Source organism: Phragmites australis, chromosome 21, assembly GCF_958298935.1.
Source record: "Phragmites australis chromosome 21, lpPhrAust1.1, whole genome shotgun sequence".
Lineage (NCBI taxonomy): Eukaryota > Viridiplantae > Streptophyta > Magnoliopsida > Poales > Poaceae > Phragmites > Phragmites australis.
This window is the reverse complement of record NC_084941.1, coordinates 22,296,205-22,320,145: the sequence shown is the minus strand read 5'-3', so window position 1 is coordinate 22,320,145 and position 23,941 is coordinate 22,296,205. Positions and strand designations below refer to the sequence as shown.

The window sequence follows — 23,941 nt, the reverse complement described above, 5'->3', positions numbered from 1 at the left end:
GACTAATTTTGTTAAATTAATAAATTAAAAAAATTAAAAAAAGGGCTTCGGTTCGTGTAGACGGACCAGATGATTCCCAGCCTGCTGCGGCCGGCGCTCAGCTCTGAACCAAATCCGTAGCTACCACTAGACACCGGAGAACCAGAGGTTGATGCTTTCGTCACCATAATTGTGGTAGTTCCCGGATGGTGTTCGACGAATTGTGACTGGTTAATGACTGCGAGGAGGCAATAACAACGGGACAGCAAGGCAAACGCAAACGCGGAGGTCCCATCCACATCGGGAAGGCGGGAGCAGTGTTGATGCAACCATGTGTGCCAGGTCGGCACGCATAGCCGCATCTCATCATGGTCGGATCTTTGTTCTACACTGACATTTCTTAAGAAGCACGCACTGGATTTACGTTCCCTGAAATTTTGTTAAGAAAGCTACGAGTCATTTTCAGCACTTAGATTGGATCTCGCTTATATTTAGAGACTGTCCTTGTCGCAGGGTCCTAAAAATATGTTTTGTTCGCTGGCTGACCTCGAGATGCTTATTTAGCATTGGTGGTGAGTAATGCTTCGCTGTATGCGCCCACATCATGCCCTCAGCCCCTCACATGGTTAGTCGGTGAAGGTGCCTTACATGATAATCTTATTTTAAGTGGCCAGCCATGTGACATCACAACTAGCCAACTAGCCAACAATCAAGCTCCTTCAGCTGCCCTCGCAATGTCAACAAGCCTCAAGCCCTACCTCAGTTCTCTGCACTACAGTTGTGTTTGCCTCTGTGTTTCCTGTGTGCTTGTGAGTTGTGAGAGCAACAATGGCCGAATTGGTGACCACCATGCTCGTTACCCCGCTGGTCACCATGGTCAAGCAGAAGGCGTCCAGCTACCTTCTGGACCAGTACAACGTGATGCAGGGCATGGAGGACCAGCGCGAGATCCTTGGGCGCAGGCTGCCGGCCATCCTTGACGTCATTGAAGATGCAGAGAAGGTGGCTAGCCGACCAGGAGTAAGTGCTTGGCTCCAAGCACTCAAGAAGGTCTCCTATGAGGCGATCGATATCTTCGACGAGTTCAAGTATGAAGCGCTCCGGCGTGACGCCAAGAAGAAGGGGCACTACAACAAGCTCGGCATGGATGTTGTAAGCCTCTTCCCTGCTCATAACCCCATTATGTTCCGTTACAGGATGGGCAAGAAGCTGCGCAAGATTGTGCAAGACATCGAGGTCCTTGTCAAAGACATGAATGACTTTGGGTTCACACAGAGGCACCAAGTGCCACCATCCATGCAGTGGCGGCAGACCGACAGCACAATGGTTGACTCTGAGAAGGGTATTGTTAGCAGATCCAGAGAGGAAGAGAAGAAGAAGATCATGAAGATATTGCTTGAGCAAGATGGCAATGGTGATCTCATGGTTCTTCCTATCATTGGAATGGGTGGGCTGGGTAAGACTACCTTTGTGCAGCTCATTTACAATGACCCTCAAATCGAGAAGCATTTCAGTCTCCGGGTGTGGTGTTGTGTATCAGAAGATTTTGACATTGGTAACATTGCAAGAAACATCTGCCATAGCCATGAGCAAGATCGTGAGAGAGCACTGCAGGATCTCCAGAAACAAGTAAGTGGAAAGAGGTACCTTATTGTGTTGGATGATGTATGGAATCGGGATGCCGATAAGTGGGGAAAACTGATCACATGCCTTAAACAAGGTGACAGGGGCAGTGCAATACTGACAACAACTCGTGATGCAGAAGTAGCTCGAGTTATGAGCATGGGTGTACCTGGGGCCTATAATCTAGAAAATTTGGGTAACCAGTATATGAAGGAAATAATCCAGAGCAGAGCATTCAGTGTGCAAAAGCCGGACAGTGACGAGCTAGATGTGATTGTTGATAAGATTGTGGACAGATGTGTTGGTTCTCCTTTGGCAGCCAAAGCATTCGGCTCTATGTTGAGTACCAAGACTAGCTTGCAAGAATGGAAGGATGTATTAGCCAAAAGCAACATTTGCAATGCGAAGACAAAGATTTTTCCTATACTCAAGCTCAGCTACGATGATCTGCCATCACATATGAAGCAGTGCTTCGCATTCTGTGCTATATTTCCGAAAGATTACGACATCGATGTGGAGGATTTGATCCAACTATGGATGGCACATGACTTTATACCTGCACAGCAAGAAGATAATCCTGACATGGTAGGCAAAGAAATTTTTAACGAGCTAGTTTGGAGATCATTCTTTCAAGATGTGAAGCGAACCCCTCCACTGATAGATCGGCAAACAAGAAGAAAGCGGCTCCGTTACAGAATCACATGCAAGATACATGATCTTATGCATGACGTTGCTCTGTCTATTATGGGAACAGAATGCACAACCATAGTTGATAGGCCCAATGACAAGAAGTTATGGTCAAATCCTACTCGCCACTTGTTCATATCATACCAAGAAACTAGAACTCTTTTGGATGATTTTTTGAAGAAGCAATCTCCAACTCTCCGAACAGTGTTATACTCACACCAGTACATTTATGGCTCAACACCACATTTATCGAAGTACAATTCTTTACGGGCAATGCAACTGTGTCGATTGAGAAAACTTCCGATCAGGCCAAGGCACTTGCATCACCTAAGGTATCTTAACTTGTCTGGCAATTGGTGGATCAAAGAACTTCCTCGAGAAATAAGTGGACTGTATAATCTATTAACAATGGAACTTTCTGATTGTCGGTCTCTTTGCCGGCTTCCAAATGATATGAAGTATATGAGAAGCCTCCGACATCTCTACACTAGTGGATGCAAATCCTTGAAGAGCATGCCAACAGGCCTCGGACAGCTCACTTCGCTACAGACTCTAACATATTTTGTGGTAGGATCTAGCTCTGGTTGCAGCAGTATTGGAGAACTCCAAAACATGAACCTTGGTGGGGAATTGGAGTTACGAGGTCTAGAAAATGTAACTGAAGCTCATGCAAAAGCAGCTAGTCTTGGAAATAAAGAGAAACTTACACACTTATCTCTTGAATGGAATAGTAAGGGCCATGAGGAATCAGTACAAGATAGTCATGAGAAGGTACTAGATTCTCTTAAACCTCATCATGGGCTGGAGATTATAAGAATAGTCAACTATAAAGGCAGCAGTGTACCGACATGGATGAAAGATCTTGGTTTCCTTCAGCAACACTTGACTGAGCTCCATCTAGTTGGCTGTACAATGTGTGAGGAATTTCCTGAATTTTCTCATCTGAGGGCTCTTCAAGTTCTTCACTTGATAAAGTTGTATAAACTGCAGAGCCTGTGCAGCGACATGGCATTCATGGAATTTCCAGCATTGAAGGAACTCCAGTTACATGATTTGGAGAGCTTGGAGAGATGGGTGGCAACAGAAGGAAATAGAGAATTAACCTTCCCTGTGCTTGAGACGGTTGATATTATAAACTGTCCAAAGTTGACAAGTCTTCCTAAAGCACCAAAGATCAAGGTTATAAAGCTAGAAGAAGAAAAGGCACAGCTGTCCCTTTTACTAATTACATCCAGATACATGTCCTCATTGTCTTCATTAAAATTGTCTGTTAGTGACAAAGAAGCAACACTGGAGCTTGATCAGAATTATGAATTATCAATTTCGAAAATGGAAATTGCTGACTGCAGCTTTTTGTTCACCTCAAGTCCATTGCAACAAATAGTTGGGATTTGGAAATGGTTTGGGCAGCTTCAAGTATTGAAAATTATTAGTTGCGATGCTCTCATCTACTGGCCAGAGGAAGAGTTCTTAAGCTTGGTATCCTTGAAGGAATTGGTCATTAATTTGTGCTCTAAGCTAATTGGCCGTGCACAAGTGAATGGAGTGCCAACTCAAGCAAGTGATCAGCTCCTGCCACAGCTAAAGAAACTAGAGATAAATTGCTGTAATAGCTTAACAGAGCTCTTCATCCTTCCTCCGTCGATTACACATATCGAAATTGATGGGTGTGATAGTTTTCGGTTCATATGGGGAAAGGAGGATACAGAATCGATGAGTGTAGAGGTGGAGCATGGCAGTGACCTCAAAACCAGAAGCGAGCCAGAGCAATTGCCAAGAAATAACTCTTTACCTTGCCTCGAAACTCTATTTATACGGGGTTCTCATAAGTTGGCAACGCTTCCAAATCTGCCACCATCTCTCAGATGCTTAAAAATTTATCACTGTCCGGAGCTACTTTCCATATCAGGGCAGTTGCATGCACTCGTGAAAGTGAGTATTGGGATCTGCAATAAGTTGGAAACGCCGGATTGGGGGAACCTTCCCGCATTAGAACACCTCGGACTTATCAGTTGCAAACGTCTAACATCCTTACCTGGTAGTCTCGGGAGTTACTCTGCTCTTATCAGGGTTCACGTTAAATACTGCCCAGCCATAAATATGAAGCCTCTTTATGAACACCTCCCACAACGGCTTGACCACCTTGAATACAGATTATTGTCATATGCTCATTCAAGCGATCCTTGTGAAGGTATTCTTCTGATCCCTTATCTTCTTTTTCTTTCATTTTCCTATTCCCTTATCCTGATGAAGTGATTTATGATTGAGTCTCAAGTTTGTCGAAATGACTTCCGCTATGTTTGAGATGCACTTTTATAATTCTCCACATGCATCTTTTCATATGAAGGACAGGTAGATTTGTGTGAGGGGAGTTTGCTTTCAGTACTAAGCTGCCCATCTATCTATCTATATTTATACTAATCACAAATTTTAAGGAAATTCCCACGTTAATCCAATAAAAAGAAAAATATCTGTCCATCTATCTACCGTGGGACTAAGTTATAACGGTTCAGATTTATTTATAGAATAAGTTGATTGCAAGGTAGAAAACATGCACGGCTGAGATTTGATCTCCATAATATGCATGTATGGTTTGTAAAAAATCTTTGTATCCATGTTGGTCACGTAAGCACATCCATAATTGTCCAATAGAAAGAGTTACAAATCTGACCCCTTTGCAGCCATGCAGCAAAACGATTCAGAGAAAGAATAGTTGACTTGCAGTATCGGCCAGGTATAATAGGTAAAGAAAAAGAACACAATACGGGGTATTCTTCAGATACATACGTATAACTTGGAAGTTGTGCATTTAGGTTAACCTCTATTATTTGACCTCGGTGGAGGAAAACTAGATGTCACGACCATGCATGCAGCAGCGGTGATTATTCACACTGATATGGCAGTTGTGAATTGCCATGTGCCCTGTTTCCAACATCTATATAGTTCGATATACTTCAATAGTTATTTACCATCAGTAGCATGGCATATTTTTTCTGTTCTGTGCACAATCCATTATGACTGGTGTAACTCCATAATATAAGTCCATACGGTTATTTGTTTTGACTTCAGTGCAGTTAATGTACATAGAGAAATTCTCACACCATTTTCCATCTCCAGGGCCTAAAATAGGGGACCCACAATCTTGGCAATATGCTATCCCTGGGTGTCAAGAATGGACAACCCGGCGTCACATGAATTTATAAATAGAGATCCGACCGGATACCATGAAGGTTTGTGGGATTAATCATTGCATCTTGAAACCAATAACTATGATAGGCTACAATATTGATTTTTGTTTTCGGCTCCTTCTTTCGTTGGCTGTGTGTGGCTTCTTGCAGCATTGCTCACGGACATGCAAATCATCAGTAGGTGACTTCGAGTATAACCATTCATTGTCCTGTTCATGGGAATATCCGGAACTATGTTGTTGGTATATTGGACAGCAAGTTGTGATGAATGGAGGCAGCTGCAAGAGCTCAAATGTTGATAAAATAAAATTCAAGCTGCAAGACAGGAGAAGCTCCAGCTGAAATATATTTATTACTCTGTTCAGATCAAGTCTGCCCCTGAACAAATCTTGGTGTGAACAAGTACTATTGTGTGGCCTTGGGATGATGTTCTGGTCTTTATTTTTGTGATTTTCTGGCATGAATAAGCTGTCTTGTAGTGGTGTGATAGCTTTTGCTGGTATTGATATGCTGTTTTGCATCTCTTATTTCCATATCCTGTAGACTGCTGGAACATAGCATGCGGTACTCTATTTTTAATTAATTATTTGTATCACCGGTGTGATATTTTTTTTCTCTCCACCACGTGAGCTTTTTTGATTTTTAGGTAGAAGAGCACCGAACCTTAACTGACCAGAAATCTCGTTGATACCAGTTTCTTAAAGAGGTACGTATAAATTGGTGTGTCCTAGGTCTGAGCCCAGGTGGTCATCCTCTGCATTGGAGGCACTAACCAACTAAGCTACTACTTAGTTCGCCCAGTGTGATGGTTCGCTGAGGCAGGAAGGCGATGGACTGGATCATGTGTTAGGAACTTTCCTTTCTTATTTTTAAGATGTATATAGATTATTTTTCTCTTTTTTCTTAGACATGGATGATGGTAATGAGGAATTAGAATATTGAGTTATGTGATTCTCCTTGAGGTTGTGGCGACTAAATTACCTATTCTTATAAAACTCCCTCAAATGCCCCTTCATTAATCAATGGTTGTTTTTTTTTCTTTTTGTAGAGATACCTCTAGTACCTTGCAAATGCCGTAAAAAGTTTCTAAGTATGTACTCATGTAGTGTTGTGGCTTGACTAAGGGCAGCTCCAGCAGTGTCCGTAAAACTCAGCCTTATCCCTGTACATCACGTTTTGCCGGCTGCCGCTCTCTCCAGCGGATCCCGTTTCTAATGCTATAATGTTGCGGCTGTGACACTGTAGCACTAAGGAGAACGGTAAATTTGCTAATTGTTTTAAGGATTCGTAACACTGTTTATAGTGTCACTACTTAAAAAACTATTTTTCAAGACACTTAGAATAATTTTTTACAGGCAGTTTATTTGAAAAACCGCCTGAACAATTGGCGAGGGTCTCCTGCAGTTACGGACCGCCTGTGAAAATATACCGCCTGTGATAATAATCTATTATCACAGGCGGTTCACATAAGGAACCGCCTGTAAAAATAGCCATTTCCACAGGCGGTTCCTTATGTGAACCGTCTCTGGAAATGATCGTCCATTAAAAAATTCATAACTTTTGTATATGAAGTCGGATGAGGAAAAAATCTATATGAAAATTGTGGCTCTCGATGAGATTTACAACGTTTTAGTTGAAAGTGTTTTTATTTGAAGTCATTTAGATATCTAAATAATCGTTTTAAGTTTCAAATAATTATTTGGGCATCTAAATGACTTCAAATGAAAAACTTATCAACTACAAAGTTGTAGATCTCATCAAAGGCTACAATTTTTATATAAACTTTATCCTCATCCGATCTCATATGAAAAAATTATAAATTTTTGAAGATAAGCTGTTACATATTTTTACAGGCGGTTCCTTATGTGAACCGCCTGTAAAAATGACTACATTTTTACAGCCGGTCCACTTAAGAAACTGCATGTGGAAATGGGTGACAGCTTATTTTAAAAAATTCATAACTTTTTCATACAAAGTCGGATGAGGATAAAGTTTATATGAAAATTGTAGCCCTCGACGAGATCTACAACTTTGTAGTTGAAAAGTTTTCATTTGAGGTCATTTAGATGCCCAAATAATCATTTAAAGTTTCGGATTGCAGATATCAAAAGAATTACATATGCTCAATGTTCAGTTGTCGTTCTCTGGTGTGATGGTGGGGAGGGATCGCGCGACCCGACAGGTTTCGAGTTCGAGTGCCAAAAACCACGTAGCACGCGTATTTCGCGTGAAAAAACGCGTGACTTGTGACTTGTGACTTGCGACGTCGCGACCGCGTGGAGTTCCTGGTCGGTTAAATTTTTTTTTTTGCTTTTTTTCGTTTCAAAAAATATCGATTAAGTAACCGATTATCACAGGCAGTCCGCTTAAGAAACCGCCTGTGAAAATAGATTTCCACAAGCGGTCACTTTTGCGCCTGTGAAAATCATTTATTTCTACAGGCCTTCAATCACAGGCGGATGCACTAAACGTCTGTAAAAACGAGTTATCACCCGCCTCTAAAAATAATTTTTGTAGTAGTGTGTATGACTGTGGGTCCGAAAGGAGGAGGTGAGTAATAGAAGGTAGAAAATAGGATAGCTGCTGGAGATGAAAAAAATAAGGGATGCCGTAATAGTATTAAAGGATACTGTAATAATGTTATAGTAGATAAATTTTTAGAGTATCTGTTGGAGATGACCTAAGTACAGTTGTTGGCGATCGAGTTCTGTACTTGGGCTATAGTTGGTTGTTGTCTGAACTAGTTGGCACCCCGCCCGTTGCTGCGGGATGTCCGGATGTCACTTTTAAGTATGTATATTTGGAGAAAAAAGATATGAGTTTCAAATTTTACAGCCATTTGCTGAAGCAGCAGGAGAGGGAGAATAAGAAGTGAACATGCGTTGGCTCAATGAGTTCTTGGTTTTAAAGCATCAACAAATAAAGGCAAGCTCTAGTTACGGTAGGAAGCATGTAAGCAGTCTGGCTGAGGTTGCTAATTTGTAGTATTTTCACTAAACTGTACAATCGGACTGGCAAAAGGAGTATCATATTTTGCTCAAAAGATGATTGCGTTTATTGGTGATACAGGAGAAACGAAGAAAGCTCAGCCGTCCAGTACTTAGCCTGTTAGCCATCCTGGAATCTGGGGAAAAAAAGTGACCAGGAAGCACTGTATTCATTTTCTTTAGAAAAAAGCTACATTGTAGTGATGGTCTGGTACATGGTTTGTGCAGTGTTCTCTAGTGCTGGTGGAACTTCCAAACTCTTAAGCTAACCACAAAATATGCTATGTAGTGGGAAGGGACAATAAACAATTTCTCTTAAGAGGTTAAGATAACATGCCTTTCAGAATTTGCAGGCACTACTATAGACGGTTAGCTCTTACAGTGAAAATTTAAGTTAGACTGAAAGGTGTGGCAAATTTATGGAGATGAGGGCCAAAAGATATTAAGAGAAGAAGCAAATGAAAATCTGACATGAAGATCCATGCGTGTGGCTTGCTAAAAATAGTGCCTGCGAAGAAGTGTTTTGCTTTAGTTTGTGTAATAATACTTGAATTTTTTTAGGACAGAGAAATATGGAAGTTTGAAGTATTAAGATGTTGATGATGTGCCTATAGGCTAAAACACTGCATTCTGCTAATGCTTTGTTGGAAAAAATGAATGATGCTACTAATGATGTGAAGTGTAAAAACCTGTTCTGTGCAGCATTTCGCACTGGAATCTTCAAACTTGTAATGAGAACTAAAGTACAATATGGCATATGGTGGTCAGGAACAAAATTTTTCATAAGAGGCTAAAAGACCATGGGTTTCATTATTTGTTGACATTACCATAGATGAGCAGGGCAGATTTTGACAGCCAAAAGGTATATGAAGGAAAGAAGAAATGAAAATCGCACACGATGATGTTTGTAAAGAAGTGGTTTGCTTCCATTCGTACAATAATTGTTGACACTCTTTGAGTACAAATATATATATAACACTGAAGGCCTAAAGTATAAACAGGTTCAAAGAGTAGGCGAAGTATGGTAGTGATGTTACTGCTCCAAGCAAAGGTGTATACAGCGTAGGCTGGTTTTTGCATATTCATGCGATAAAAAGGGAAAATCAGTGCATGCTGAGAATAATCAATAGCATCAGAAACTTGGCTTCACATTTGTTGTCTACTACGGAAGATGTATAGTAATAATAATGCAGTTGTGGAAAAATGTTGAGCCAAATATGCCTGAATAATGTGAACACAGTTCAGGTATTGCATAAATATGCTGACTAAACATTGCATAAAGCAGGCCAATAAGCTGTCTTACCTGTACATGGTTTCTTGATGAAGGTAGGGTGTGAATTTGGGACATATTTGGAATCCTGAAACAAATCGGGGCTAGATTAGCTACTTAATATCTGGAAGTTCTTCTACCAAAAGGAAAGGTATGGTTTAAGCCATACGAAAGTGTACCCAACAAAAATGCAGAAGGCCATATATCTCTAAAAATGAGTCATATTTTACTTGTATCAGCCATGCCAAAGATTTGTGTGAAGGGCACATGTAACTTTGCTATTTGGAGCAAGTAAATGTAACATAGCAAAATAACTTGGTAAAGACTTATTTTCGAGCGTGCATCCGTTTGCTCGCTCGGACGCACGCTCGGACCACTACCCAGCGCGAGAAGCAACTCCCGATCAACCTTATCCATATGATTCTCTTCACTTATTCCGCACCACAACATCCCCCCTTCTCTCTCTCCCTCTCTTCCCGGCACCTCGCATGGCGCTGCTCCTCCCCGCCCTAGATCCACGCCTCCGAGGGGCCCACACCGCGCGCCATGCTGCTTCCCCACCCACCCCCCATGGATCGTGTTGACACGCGAGGTGCTCGCTGCGGCTCAGGTGAGGCTCCTACGTCGCGAGGGGCGGTGGCGTGAGGCCCAGCGAGGGGTATCCGGCGAGCACGCACCGGGGGCGCCACATGCGCACTGAGGCTTCACCATGGACGTCCGGAGCTGTCACCGCGCGGGGGTTGTGGAAGAAAAAATTTGAAGGCATGGGCTCTTCATTATTCAATAGGATCTTGCATTTTAGTTTGTGATTTCCTAAGCTAGCTATCTTCCTCAGCATCGTTTTTGTTACACTACTTCCCAGATCTCCCCAATCATGAGCTCGGCAAGGCCATCGTCACCACAGGTAAGGAGGCGAGGATGACCGGAACCTCAACATGTAAGCCATTACTGCTGACCTTGTTTTTGCTTAATCTGATCCAAAATTCTGAACTCCTTTGGCTCTGATATGATTCGTGGGGGACTTTAAGGCCTTATTCGTAGAAAAATTGAGGTAGCGCATCAATTTTGGGGTGGATTTCACCCTGTTCTCATGCCCAGATCGGGGTGATGTGGTAATCATTCTGCGTTTTTTTCTGTGTGCTTGTTTGATCCTGTGGATTACGGAGAGAACTACCTCAGTTTTGATCTTAACGGGATGAAGAGGGTGGAAGCAAGAAGGGGTCTCCTTTAAGGTGAGCGCATCTACATTTTTCTCTACATTCCCTGATTATTTTAGTGTGCGTGTGGTTCATCTAATCATGTTTTTGGTCATGGCATGCTTTTTTTTTTGCTCGGGTTGCAAACTGATTACTGTTTTCACTGATTCATAAAGGGGACATTGTGTTCAACTCGTGTTCTGAAGGGGGAAGAGTGAGTCCATTGGTAAGCTATTCTGATCCTTTATATTTCGATTTTTCATCATGGTGGTATATGTGCGCGCTTGTATTTTGTGCTTTTGTGGCAGAGATGGTAATCCCTTTTCGCCACTGTGTTAGTGTACTGAATGTGGCAGCGACGGTTGTTTCCCTTTTGCATGCTTTTGTGTTTTGGATGTGCTTTATAGACATGCGTGCCATTCAAAACCCCTAAATCTATTCAGGTACATGCTTGTGCTGTTCACATATTTGATCGAATTACCCGGATAGTCAGTTAAATTTTTTTAGGGTAGGTGTTTATACTACCTCCATTCCATATTATAGGGCGTCTACTTTTTTTTGCAGCTACCAAGGAGTTGGTAAGTGGGAGTTTTGTTCCCTAATTTACCCCTAATTAATCGGACATCAGTTTAGCCGGTGTGTCTCCTCGTATTTCACTGCATGCATGCGTCTTCTCGTCTCGCGCTCTAGTCCAGCGCGCTCTAGCAGCAGTCCCGCGTTTTGCCGTGTGTGCGCCCACATTTAGCTACTGCCGTGCGTTTAGCGCCGCATTTTTCTGTGCGCGCGCCTGCGTTTAGCTGCTGCCGTGCGTTTAGCGCCGCGTTTAGCTACTGCCGTGCATGCCCCTCCCGCCTTTAGTTGCAGCATTTGCGCACGCGATGGTTTTGCTCCAGCCCCCTCCTGCGTTTATCTTCTTCCCTGCGCGCATGGCAGATTGATTTAACAGTTTGATTGAGATATGGAGGGAAGGAAAAAATTGGTAGAAACATTGAAAATTCAAAAACTTGCTACTCTCTCTATCTGCTCTCCTCCATTTGTATAAGTACTGATGAGCACCAAAGCGTACACATGAGTACTGATTAGCTTCAATGGCTAGGTTAGACCTTAATACTTCAATGGTTGAGGAGTTTGAAGGACCCGTGTTTGACTTGAACTATGATCTCGAGTGGGATGACGATGCGAACAGAGAAGAAGAAGGTGAGCACATCGACACCGTCCGTGGCCACAGTAGGCTGGATTTACAGGGCAGTGGAGAAGCACATGCAGACGTTCCACCACAGGGAGAAGAAGAAGGTGAGCGTTTTGCATCTCTGTCACTCTTTGCTTTGGTTTCTACAGTGATTGATCGGCTTCGGCGTGATGATCAGAATGTCGTGTTATTTGATGGTGCATGCACAGGTGCCGTCGCTCTTGGGCTGGGTGAGGTCACACCGGGAGCCGGGCGAGGTCACGCCGGGCTTGGTCGTGCTGTTACCGGCCATGCGCAAGGAGAGGAGGTTGGTCGAGTCACTGGTGTCAGTCTCGTCGGCCATGGGCACGCCTGTCGCCGTAGGCTCCGCACGCTCGGTCTCAGCGGCCACAGGCACACCATGCAAGGACTCGAGCTAACCGGCCATGGTCACAGTGTCGAGGACCAACGTGATGAGCACGGAGACGGCGAAGGAGGTGGTGCCTCGGATGGTGGTGGTGTTGCGCAAGGAGAGGATGTTGGTCCTGTCGCTGGTGATAGTCTCGTCGGCCATAGGCACTCCTGCGGCCGTTTGTTCGGTAGGCTCGAGCTCACCGGTCGCAGGGTCGCCATGCGCGGGCTTGGGCGCGCCGACCTCGATGATGAGCATGGAGATGGCGAAGGAGAGGAGGTTGGTCACGTCAGTCACACCGTCGAGGTTGGGCTCACCGGCCATGCTGCCGAGGACGATGCGCATCACAGCCACGAACACGAGCACCCTCATGAAACGAGTAAGGCTATTCCCCTCAAAAATTTTGTTTTCATACGTGTTCCAGTACATTGTGCTTGCTCTTAAACATGCGACTAATTACATTTCCCATACATTAGATCAAGATGGCAATGTCATAAAGAGGAACTAGTACACCAATGATGAACGACGTAACATATATGCCATGATTTTAGAAAGCGTACGTTTCTGCCTCTCAATGCTAGACAACATCAGCCTACCGCAAGAACCAACTTTTCGTGGAATGTACAACATCGTGTACATAGACAAGAAATGGTTCTACCGCATGAGGTAGACTCAGAACTACTATCTGTCACCCAACGAGGAGGATCCAGAAAGAACCACACAAAGCAAGAATTTTATAGAGAAGGTGATGTTCCTCACGGTCGTTGGGAGGCCTAGGTTTGACGGTGATGGTAATGTGACATTCTCAGGAAAGATAGGAATATTTCCTTTCACTTTCGTGGAGGCTGCGAAAAGAAGTACCGCGAATAGGCCTGCCGGTACATTTATAACGAAGGTGATGCCGTCGGTTACCAAGGAAGTAAGCCGTGAGTACCTTGTTAACAAGGTTTTGCCCGCAATCAAGGAGAAATGGCCAGCGGAAGAACATGGTACCCCCGTATACATCCAGCAGGACAATGCTAGGACGCACATTGCAGTAGATGATGTTGAGTTTTGTCATGCTGCGATTGCTGATGGTTTTAACAGAGGGGTATAAATAGAGGGGTATGGCTGGTTGGTGAGAAGCCCCTTGAGCCATCCACATAAGAGCCTTGTGCTAGGGTTTTAGAGGAAAGAGAGAGGAGTGCTTAGCCTATGTAATAGGTGAGAGTTTTGAGACATAAATCTTTGTAATCCGCCTAAAATAAGGCTAACCACTTTGAGTAATGAAGTTTAAGTTTTTGCATTTGCTTGAGTTCCCCTCCTTTTATTTCCTTCTATTGGTTCCCTTGCAAGTTTGCAAGTTCTCGGTGTTTCGTTGTTGATTTTCGTTTTTCCTTTTGGGCTGAAATTTCAACACCTTGAGAAGCTGTTCTTCTTGATGCTAGTGGCATAGAATTCACATACACATACATATGTGATGGAGTCTTGAATTCTCTTGCCTCTAGATCATCATCTTGGAGAAGTTACTTGCCCAGTGATCTTGTTTTTGTTTTGTCTTCTTCAAAGTTGCAAGCTTTTTGGCACAAAGACATATGGATTGGTTTTGAATGGAACCTATGACTCATATTCCATCCGTAAAGTCATGTTCCCTTAAAACATTCTATCTTGCTTTGTCTCTCTGAATATTTTGCTTCCGCTCAAGGTTTGAGGTGCGTTGGGTGATTAAAATAGGAAGAAATTGTTAGGGCGCCTATTCAACCCCCTCTAGTCGCCACTCTCGATCCTACAATTGGTATTAGAGCTGGTATGATCACCTGTTGACCTTAATCGGCTTTGTGATCTGTATGCGACATGGAGAGAAGTGGGAAGATTCCGCTGTTTGATGGTTGTGATTTTTCGTACTGGAAAGTGCGCATGGAGGCTTATCTTTTAAGCCAAGGAAGTGCAATTTGGGAGGTAGTTGATTCTAAATACGAAATCTCTGTTGCTCGTACGACTCAGGTTCAAATATAATAGTATGAGGCCAACAACAAAACCAGAAATATTTTGTTCACAAGCCTGAGTCGAAATGAGTTTGATAGGGTTCAGCACCTTCGTACTGCCCGGGAGATCTGGATTACTCTGAGTGTCTTTTGTGAAGGCACTAATTAGATTAAGGCTAGACGCCAAAGCACATACAACCAAGAATATCAAATGTTTGTGCAAGGCCCCGGAGAGTCTTTGGATGCCATGTTTGCTCGCTTTGATGGAATTATTAGCAATCTTTGATCAACTAGTGTTTTGCCCTATTCTGACCACGAGAGAGCAATCAAGCTTATGTATGATCTGGATCGTAGCATATGGGAAGTGAAGATCTCGAGCATTGAAGAGTCATCAAGTTACGACACGTTAACTTGTGATGAGCTCTTCAATAAGCTCAAGTCCACCGAGATAGCCAAGGCGGCTCGGATTGGTCTCAAAAACCCATGTCCCAGAACATGGCGTTTGTTTCTGGACCTAGCAGTGACAACTAGTCTGGAGTTGGTGTTTCTTGTGCTAACATTTTATCTGGTGGTTTTGCTTTGTCTTCCTTGGTCTCTATCATAGAGAAGCAGGTGGATATGCTTGATGATGAGGATCTTGCACTGATCGTGAAGAAATTCACTCGCTTTTACAACAACTGTCGAGACCGGAGGAGGGGCAGTTCCCGTGCCTGCTTTGAGTGTGGTGACACCACCCACTTCAAGGCAGACTACCCCAAACTCAAGAAGAAGGAAGACCGTGACCACGACTATGACAAGCACAAGAAGAAATACAAGAAGCCCTTCTTCAAAAAGAACCGCGACAAGATGACCAAGAAGGCGGCCAAGGCGGCTTCTAGGGCGTTTGTGGCAGCTCTCAGCGACATCGACATCTCTTCAAGCTCGGAGGAGAGCTCGGAGGAGGATGAACTGCAAGTGAAGAGTAAGAAGAAGGCCAATGACCTCACCAGCCTCTGCTTCATGGTGGACGACAACAACGACAGCGACTCCGAGCTTGATCCCTCCAAGGTATCACCTTCCTACGACCAGCTTTCCATCCAAGTCGATACCTTGAATGATGCTCTTGTCAGCCAGGATAGGTTACTTAAGAAAGCTGTGCATGAGTTGAAGGAGCTTAGGCCTAAGCATGAGTCTGTTTCTTCTGAGCTTGTTTTGCTTAGGTCTAGGCGTGATGATGAGGAGTGTGAGAGTTGTTTGGTGGTTATGACAGAACTTGCTGAGCTTCAGGCTTTGCATGCTCAAGTTGTCAGTCAACTTGAGACTGCTGAGAAGAAGTCTCTTGAGGAGGAGTCTAGGTCCACTCTCTTAGGTGCTTGCAAGAATTACCCTTTGCTTGCAAAGGATGTTGAACTGAAATTCAAGCACATTATGGAGTTGGAATCTAGATTGAAAAGTGCTGAGAGTTCGAAGAATGTGCAGCCAAATTGTTCCATCTGCACCATCTTTCAGGACAAACTCAGCTGGGTTAGAGGGCAAGTTGAGAAGCTTTTGGTCGAGAATGAGTATCTCCTTTCTCTAGTGGAGAAATGCTCAGAAGGCAATGGCAAAATAAACTAGATCTTGACCAAGACTAAGATGTGTGCCGATAAGGCAGGTTTGACTCTTGGGTTGGGTTTTGAGAGGGTGACTTACAATGGGGAGAGTAAGGCAGTTTTCAATACACCTACTACCCTAGAAGCTGAGAAATCCAAAATCAATGCCACACCACAACCCAACAAGAAGAAACCCATCCACAGCCTACCAAGAAGAAGCCCGCACCACAAACCAAGAGAGCTTCACAGTCTTAGATAAGAGCCCCTGTGAGAGAGCCTAGAGTGACCGGCAGTCGAGTTCCCAAGAGACGCTACCACTGCACCTACTGCCAGAGAGAGGGTCACTTGGTTGGGTTTTGCTTTCGCCGTAGGAGGGATGAGCGGCGTGAGTGGGAGTGGAGTACTCAGGACATGTACCGCCCCTCTGTTGGTGTACATGAGCCTTTTCCTTGCTTCTACCCACGAGTCTCTAGCATTTTTCAGTCTCTTCCTAGAGGTGGTGCCCGGCGTGGATCCTACCATGACTCATATGGTTTTGGTTCACGTGTAAGAGGCTTTGAGTCGCAGCATTTTGGCGAACCACGTTTTCGTCATCGTGGTTCTCGCCCGTAGCGTGCTAGTGTTGATTTGCATGCACCTGCTTTTACTACTTCAGGGCGGATGACCCAATACTGGATTCCCAAGAAGTTTATGACTAACCCCAGTACTGAGCCATCCACCTACTACTTTTCTTGCATGTAGGTGGCAGGCAGAGGCCTGGAGAACAAGTGGCTCATTGACTCCGGTTGTTCACGCTATTTGACCAGAGATTCATTATGGTTCTCCAGCCTCACCCTGACGAAGCGGCATAAGTACATCACCTTCGGGGATGATCAGAAAGGAAGGGTGAAAGCCAAAGGTATGGTAAGGGTGAATGAGAGTTTTACTCTCAAGGATGTGGCTTTGGTAAAGCATCTAGGATACAATCTTCTCTCTGTATCTCAGTTGCTAGATGAGGACTTGGAAGTATGTTTCAAACACGATACTTCTCGAGTTCTTGATTCTTCTAGCGTTTTGATTTGCAAGATTTCTAGAGTTGGGAGAGTTTTTGGAGCCGATTTTTCTGAGGCTCTTGGTTCTTCTCACTGTTTGATTGCTCAACCTTCTTCTGAGCTTTGGATATGGCATAGGAGACTAGGGCATATGAGCTTTGACTTGCTTACTCGTTTAAGTGCCCTAGGCTTGATCCGAGGATTGTACAAGCTCAAGTTTGATAAGAATCTTGTTTGTGCTCCTTGTTGGTATGGCACGATGGTTGCCGCTTCTCACCCACCAGTTAATCTGGTGATGACTAAACGACCGGGAGAACTTCTCCATATGGACACTGTTGGTCCTTCCCAAGATCGTTCGGTGGGTGGGAAGTGGTATGTACTTGTCATCGTTGATGATTTCTCTCGCTACTCATGGGTCTACTTTCTTGTGAGCAAGGATGAAGTGTTCTCATACTTTCGGAGCTTGGCTTTGAGATTGTAAAAGGAACTCCCGGGTGCATTGAAAGCAATTCGCAGTGATAATGGCACCGAGTTTAAGAACTCTCTCTTTGATGCTTTCTGTCTTGAGCATGGCATTGAGCATCAATTTTCTACCCCACGCGTTCCTCAGCAGAATAGCGTGGTTGAGAGGAAGAATCGCACTTTGGTGGAGATGGCTAGGACAATGCTTGATGAGCATAGGACTCCTAGGAAGTTTTGGGCTGAGGCCATTAGCACAGCGTGCTACATCTCTAATCGGATTTTTTTTACGCTTGATCTTAAATTTGACCTCTTATGAGTTGCGCTTTGGGAGGCAGCCGAAGGTCTCACACTTGAGGATCTTTAGTTGTCTATGCTTCATCCTAAAGCGTGGCAATCTTGATAAGTTTGAGTCGCGCTCTTCCGATGGTATTTTCTTGGGGTATTATCTTCATGGTCATTCTTACAGGGTCTTTAATCTTGACACTAACACCATCATGGAGTCCTGTGATGTGACCTTTGATGAATCGACCCCGTGTGCTAGTGCTTCTTTTGAGTGTGCTGGTGACCATGAGATTGGTGAAAGCATCTTCTTGGATGGCGACCTTCCAGCTCTTGGAGATGACGAGGATGATCCACTACTTCCTACTACATTTACTCCCGAGCTGGCTCCTACTTCTTCTACACCGGTAGAGGGTCCTGTAGCCTCTTCTTCCATTTCAGCTGCTTTCGAGCCTGCAGCAACAGTGTTTGAGGGGGAGGTCATCTCACAGTGTGAGGCCCCTCAGCACATTCAGCAGCGTTACCGTCCACACCAAATGATTGGTGATCTTAGCGAGAGGGTAACACGTTCCAAATCTGCCCATCATGCTTACTTTACCAATTCTACATTCATTGCTTCTTTCGAGCCCCATGATGTTGGACATGCGTTATCTGATTCAAATTGGGTCAATGCCATGCATGAAGAGTTAGAAAATTTTGAGAGAAACCAAGTTTGGGTCCTAGTAGAACCACCTCCTAATATTCACACCATTGGCACCAAATGAGTTTTTTTAAAACAAACAGGGGGAGGATGGGTCTGTAGTGAGAAACAAGGCTAGACTTGTAGCTCAAGGTTTCACTCAAGTAGAGGGGATAGATTTTGGACAAACCTTTGCACCCGTAGCTAGGCTATAAGCCATTAAGATTCTCCTTGCATTTGCGGCATCCCAAAGTTTCAAGTTGTACCAAATAGATGTCAAAAGTGCTTTCTTAAATGGCTTCATAGAAGAAGAGGTCAATGTCAAGCAACCTCCAGGTTTTGAGCACCCCAAATACTCAAACCGAGTGTATAAGCTTAGGAAGGCTTTGTATGGGCTTAAGTAAGCTCCTCGAGCTTGGTATGATAGGCTTAAGTCTTTCTTGATAGAGCATGGGTATGACATGGGGTCTATAGATAAAACTTTGTTTACTCTCAGGCATGGCAATGATTTCCTACTTGTTCATATTTATGTGGATGATATCATCTTTGGTGGTTCTTCTCATGCTCTTGTGGCCAAATTTACAGAAACCATGAGCAGGGAATTTGAGATGTCGATGATAGGCGAGCTCAACTTTTTCCTCGAACTACAAATCAAGCAATGCAAGCAAGGTACATTCGTCCATCAGACGAAGTACACCAAGGATTTACTGAATAAGTTCTACATGAGCGATGCAAAGCCCTTGGCCACACCGATGGCTACCTCGATAGTGCTTGATCCAAATGAAGATGGAGAGGAGGTGGACCAGCGAGAATACAGAAGCATGATTGGCTCCCTCCTGTACCTGGCGGCGACAAGATCGGACATTCACTTTGTCGTTTGCTTGTGTGGGCGCTTCCAAGCTTCACCAAGAGCGTCTCACCACCAAGCGGTGAAACGCATACTCAAGTACCGCAATCACACCTTGGAGTATGGTCTTTGGTACTCTGCCTCTTCTTCTCTCTCTCTTCAAGGTTTTTCGGATGCCGATTTTGCTGGTTGCCGAATTGACAGGAAGAGTACCTCTGGTACTTGTCATTTTTTGGGTACTTCTCTTGTGTGTTGGTCTTCTCGCAAATAGTCTAGCGTTACGTAGTCTACTGCTGAAGCTAAATATGTAGCTGCTGCTAGCTGTTGCTCACAGATTTTGTGGATGGTTGCTACTTTGAGAGACTTTAGGTTGGATTTCAAAAGTGTGCCACTTCTTTATGACAACACCAGTACCATAAGCCTTGCCAACAACCCAGTCTAGCACTCCAGAACCAAACACATAGATGTGAGATTCCACTTTTTGAGAGATCACAATGAGAAGGGAGACATTGAGCTGAAATACATTGATACCCAACACCAGCTGTCCGACATATTTACCAAGCCACTTGATGCCACTAGATTTTCCTATTTGAGAAGAGAGCTTGGAGTGTGTCATCCCTATGACATTGTGTGAGGGGGAGTTGTCCTTGTAAATATTCTATCTTACTTTTGAGCATTTGCATTGCATATCATCATGTAAGATAATCATAGTAATTGAACTTTAACTTGTATGTTTTTAGCATTTTCTTATGCTAGACTTGAATTTGGACTAAGTTGAGTAGTTGTGCGGAGCAATCCTTTAATCTTAGGCTCTTCTTGATGCTTTGACATGAAACATCTCAAGCAAGCTAGCTTTCCCTAAGATGAAATTTGATAATTTTATGAATTATGTAGACTATAAAATGCTACATTCTTGATCATTATGTTCGTAATTGCTTAGGCCTAGTCAATGCTTGTGTTAAGGTTAGTTTGATGAATATCTTGCTCTAGGACTTCTTGGTTCAAGACAATGGATTTGGAGAACATTGCACTACGTTTTTTGTCTTTATTAAATGTTTAGCTCATGATAGAACATTGGGGGAACATGTGTTCCTTGTGTCGCAAAGGCACTACTTAACCTGATCTTGTGATCATCTTGATAACTTGTACAAATTAAATAAATCATGAAAAATCAAGTCACTTGTGCTAAAATGTGATCCAATACGGTTGTTTTGAAGCCTCAAGGTGTTTGTCGTACCCAGTCGCGCGACACTTTGCTTGGATAAGAGACAACTTGAGGATATTGTGAAAATGAGAGGAATGTGCCTAAATGTTAATTCTTTTTAATCACGTGATCAATCTAAGTCTTGGTTTCATATGTGAGCGTTTGCAAAGCCCTATGTCCTGAACACTTATTTGCCTAGTTTGAGGTTGAAATTGGCTATTTCTTAATGCTTGTATTGCCTCGACACGAGTGGATGCTTATGTGGTGGTCACTTTGAACATGATTCGGCTATGTGAACTTCGATGCGCTAACCAATTCTTCGGGTTTAGCTTGTAAAGTTTTTGTCTATGTGTCACTGTCTCTTTTTGAGCCTTTATGCGATTGTGAGCTCCACCTTCTACTTCTCGCAGCCCTTTGACATTTCTAGCTCTTGCAAATTCTTTGTGGTATACATGTGAAAGCTCATTAGGATTGCATTTTTATACATTGCATAATATTTTATGCTTGATGTTTGCATTGCCAAAGGGGGAGAAATTATGAAAGCAAGTCACAAAGGGGGAGAAAATGAGAATCAACAAATCTTGCATAATGAATGAAAAACTTGCTAATGAACATGTGCATTCATCAAGGGGGGCATTTTCTGCATTTGATTTTGCTTTTTGGCTTGCCTCTCTTCTCTCTTTTGCAATCCTTCTTATGCCAAGTGACATGGTTTTTGCTCTTTCTCGAGTTTTTGGTCACTTGGATGTGCTTCTCTTCTTCAAACCAAATCTTTGTGCTTTGAAGTGTTGTCAATGCACTCATCAAGGGGGAGATTGAGAAACCAAGTTGAGAAGTGCCTTGGTTTATATGTGTGATGAGTGATTGACAATCTTGATGATGTGGTTTGATGTTTGCATGAGCTTCTCTATGCTTGAGACTAACCAAAATTGGATTTGAAGCTGTCTGTTTTTGAGTTTAGGCAAAATGAGCACACCAGATAATCCGGTGTTGATATGGACACTGCACCAGAGTATCTCTGGCTTGGCAGCAAAATTTGAAAGGCTCACCAGATGTTTTAGTGATGGCTAAGTGTGAACACCGGACTGAGTTTTCCAGAGAGGAGTGCAAATGTGAAGTCTGGTGGTTTTGTACTCACCGGAAGGTCCGGTGTGGGCAAAGAGTGATCACTGGACTAATTTTTCCAGAGAGCAAGTTTTCCAGCTCGGAGGAGGTTTTGAAGGGACCAGATTGTCCGGTGATGAGCAAGGATGTGCACCGAACAGATTCTTCCAGAGAGGTTGCAAACTGAGGTTCCAGTGGTGATGAACACACCGGACAGTCTGGTGATGAGCTTGAGTGTTCACCAGAGCATATTTTCCAGAGAGGGAATTTTCTCGGTGCAAAATGGAGATACACTCAATGGATGCTCTGGTGTTCAGAGGGAGAACACACCGGAACATCTAGTGTTTACATTTTGTGTCTCGATTGTCTTTTTGCAGAGATTTTGATTTGGACTAACATGTGATGATATTATATGGTTCTGGAGATGCATGTTTGCATGTCTCATGGTGTGCAGGTGATGGATGCAACTTGGCAGTCGACGAACGATCAAGGAGGTCGGGCAGAGTCAAGGATGATCCTAGCGGTACACGTGGAGGTCAAGCAAGGCAAGGGATGAAGGTTGATGAAGGCGGTGGGTTGACAAAGTCAAGCAAATGGTATGCCGGTGCAAGTAACAAGACGACTCGAGGGATCGGGAGCGGGAGAGACTTGCCGGCGGTCAAGATCGCAAGACGGAGGACATGCGTCGACATCGGAAGACTTGCATAAGGTGTATGCAAGCAGCTGTGAGTCACGCTTTAAGAAATGTGCGAGGCAGTTTTCCAGTTTGGCCACAAAACCTCAGGCGGATGGAGTGCACGTGGTATCATCGCGAAGCTTGCATTGAGGCGAAACTAAGTCATGAAGACGGCACAGTCATCCGACGGACGAGAAAAAAGATGGACCAAAATGCCCCCGGTGGTAGGTAAGAGTGTACTACAAGGGAAGGGTATTTTGGGAATAGTCAAGGAAACTTAGGGGACAAGTTTTCTAGACTATAAATAGAGGGGTATGGATGGTTGGTGTGAGGAACCATCCAAACAGTATTCTAATTAATTATCAGGAGGATCATTATTCATAATCCAACCTCGACGATTAACCAGAATCCTGTTCCGGTAGTCCCGGCACGTGTTTTGTGCCCAAGGATCGGAACACATGCCTCCAACATAGTACATCACAACATAGCTTAATAAAGAGCAAGTAATAAATATTTCTATTACAAAAACTAAGCATTCAACCGATTCCAATAATTTATAACAAAAGCGAGTTAGGAGGAGACAAAAACCCCTCAACTCCTAACTATCCAAAGATCTACGCAACGGAAAGAATAAACTAGATAGCAAAATAGAGTGGAGCCACATGCCCTTAGGCTCCACTCCAAAAGCTCAAGCTTCGGAGTAGGATGCACTACTCCTACCTGCCACCCTGATCGGCAGGCACAAAGTAGCCGAACACCGCCCCCTTCCTCAGCAGCCGAAGTACCTGCATCAACTTAAGGGCAGCACCCTGAGTACAAAGGTACTCGCAAGACTTACACAATATGGGTATATAATATCCCGACTCCAAGGATTATGCATTGAGCTGATAGCAAGAATATGAACATGCGATTAAGTTAATTAAAGCGGTAAGCAACCTATACACATGTGTGAGCAACTAACTTAACCAACAAATATGAAATTACCCTGCAACTCCCAACTGATCATATGAAACTGTAACCACAATAGTATCAATGTATAACAAGTGCCATCTCGACCACCTCCCACATATCCGAACCATAAACCACATATCTGAACCATCATCCACAAACGGGAACTCTACGACCGATACAAATGAAACCATAGCATGCTCATGATCGAGAGCGCGGCAGTTCGACCTGTTTATACACCCTGCAGGGGGATACTCCTGGACCCACACGACTCTGGGACCATACGGCTTGTGCCACCCGCTAAAGTGCACACAAGGGGGTACCCGTGTCAACATTTCCCAACCAGCCCCATCCGTGTGCAGCATGCATCGCTCGGCGCGGCGGTACTAGAACTACTCCCGGAGCAAACTAGTACCATTTACAAGCCCGCCCACTCACACCGTCGATGTTCAGGCCCCACAAAGCCACAGCTGCGAAGGTATTCGGCTCGCCTTACCATTAGATCAGTATGTGGTGAGTAAGGTAAGTGCTAAAGCCAACTGTACCAATGGACGGCCTTAAACGATACAAGCGGCCTACGGTGTTTGGGTTCCCTTCCCGAACTGCCCCCGGACCTTCCTTGAAATCCAGAATCTTCTTCCTCAGTGCTTCGACCCTTGGAACCAC

The 23,941-nt window shown here is 43.9% G+C and overlaps 1 protein-coding gene across 1 annotated transcript; it reads left to right on the top strand.

The window, feature by feature from the left end:
- Window positions 1–797: 797 nt before the first annotated feature.
- Window positions 798–6,098, top strand: LOC133902955 (putative disease resistance protein RGA4). Its single transcript, XM_062344285.1, has 3 exons — window positions 798–4,480; window positions 5,407–5,519; window positions 5,628–6,098. The coding sequence occupies exons 1-2, from the start codon at window positions 808–810 to the stop codon at window positions 5,490–5,492; spliced, it is 3,759 nt and encodes a 1,252-aa protein (XP_062200269.1). The 5' UTR covers window positions 798–807; the 3' UTR covers window positions 5,493–5,519; window positions 5,628–6,098.
- The last annotated feature ends 17,843 nt before the right edge of the window (window positions 6,099–23,941 follow it).

Coding starts and splice junctions, on each gene's coding strand:
- LOC133902955 (XM_062344285.1), top strand. CDS start 808: ATGGCCGAATTGGTGACCACCATGCTCGTTACCCCGCTGGTCACCATG. Junction 4,481..5,406: donor TTCAAGCGATCCTTGTGAAG/GTATTCTTCTGA, acceptor TTCCATCTCCAG/GGCCTAAAATAGGGGACCCA.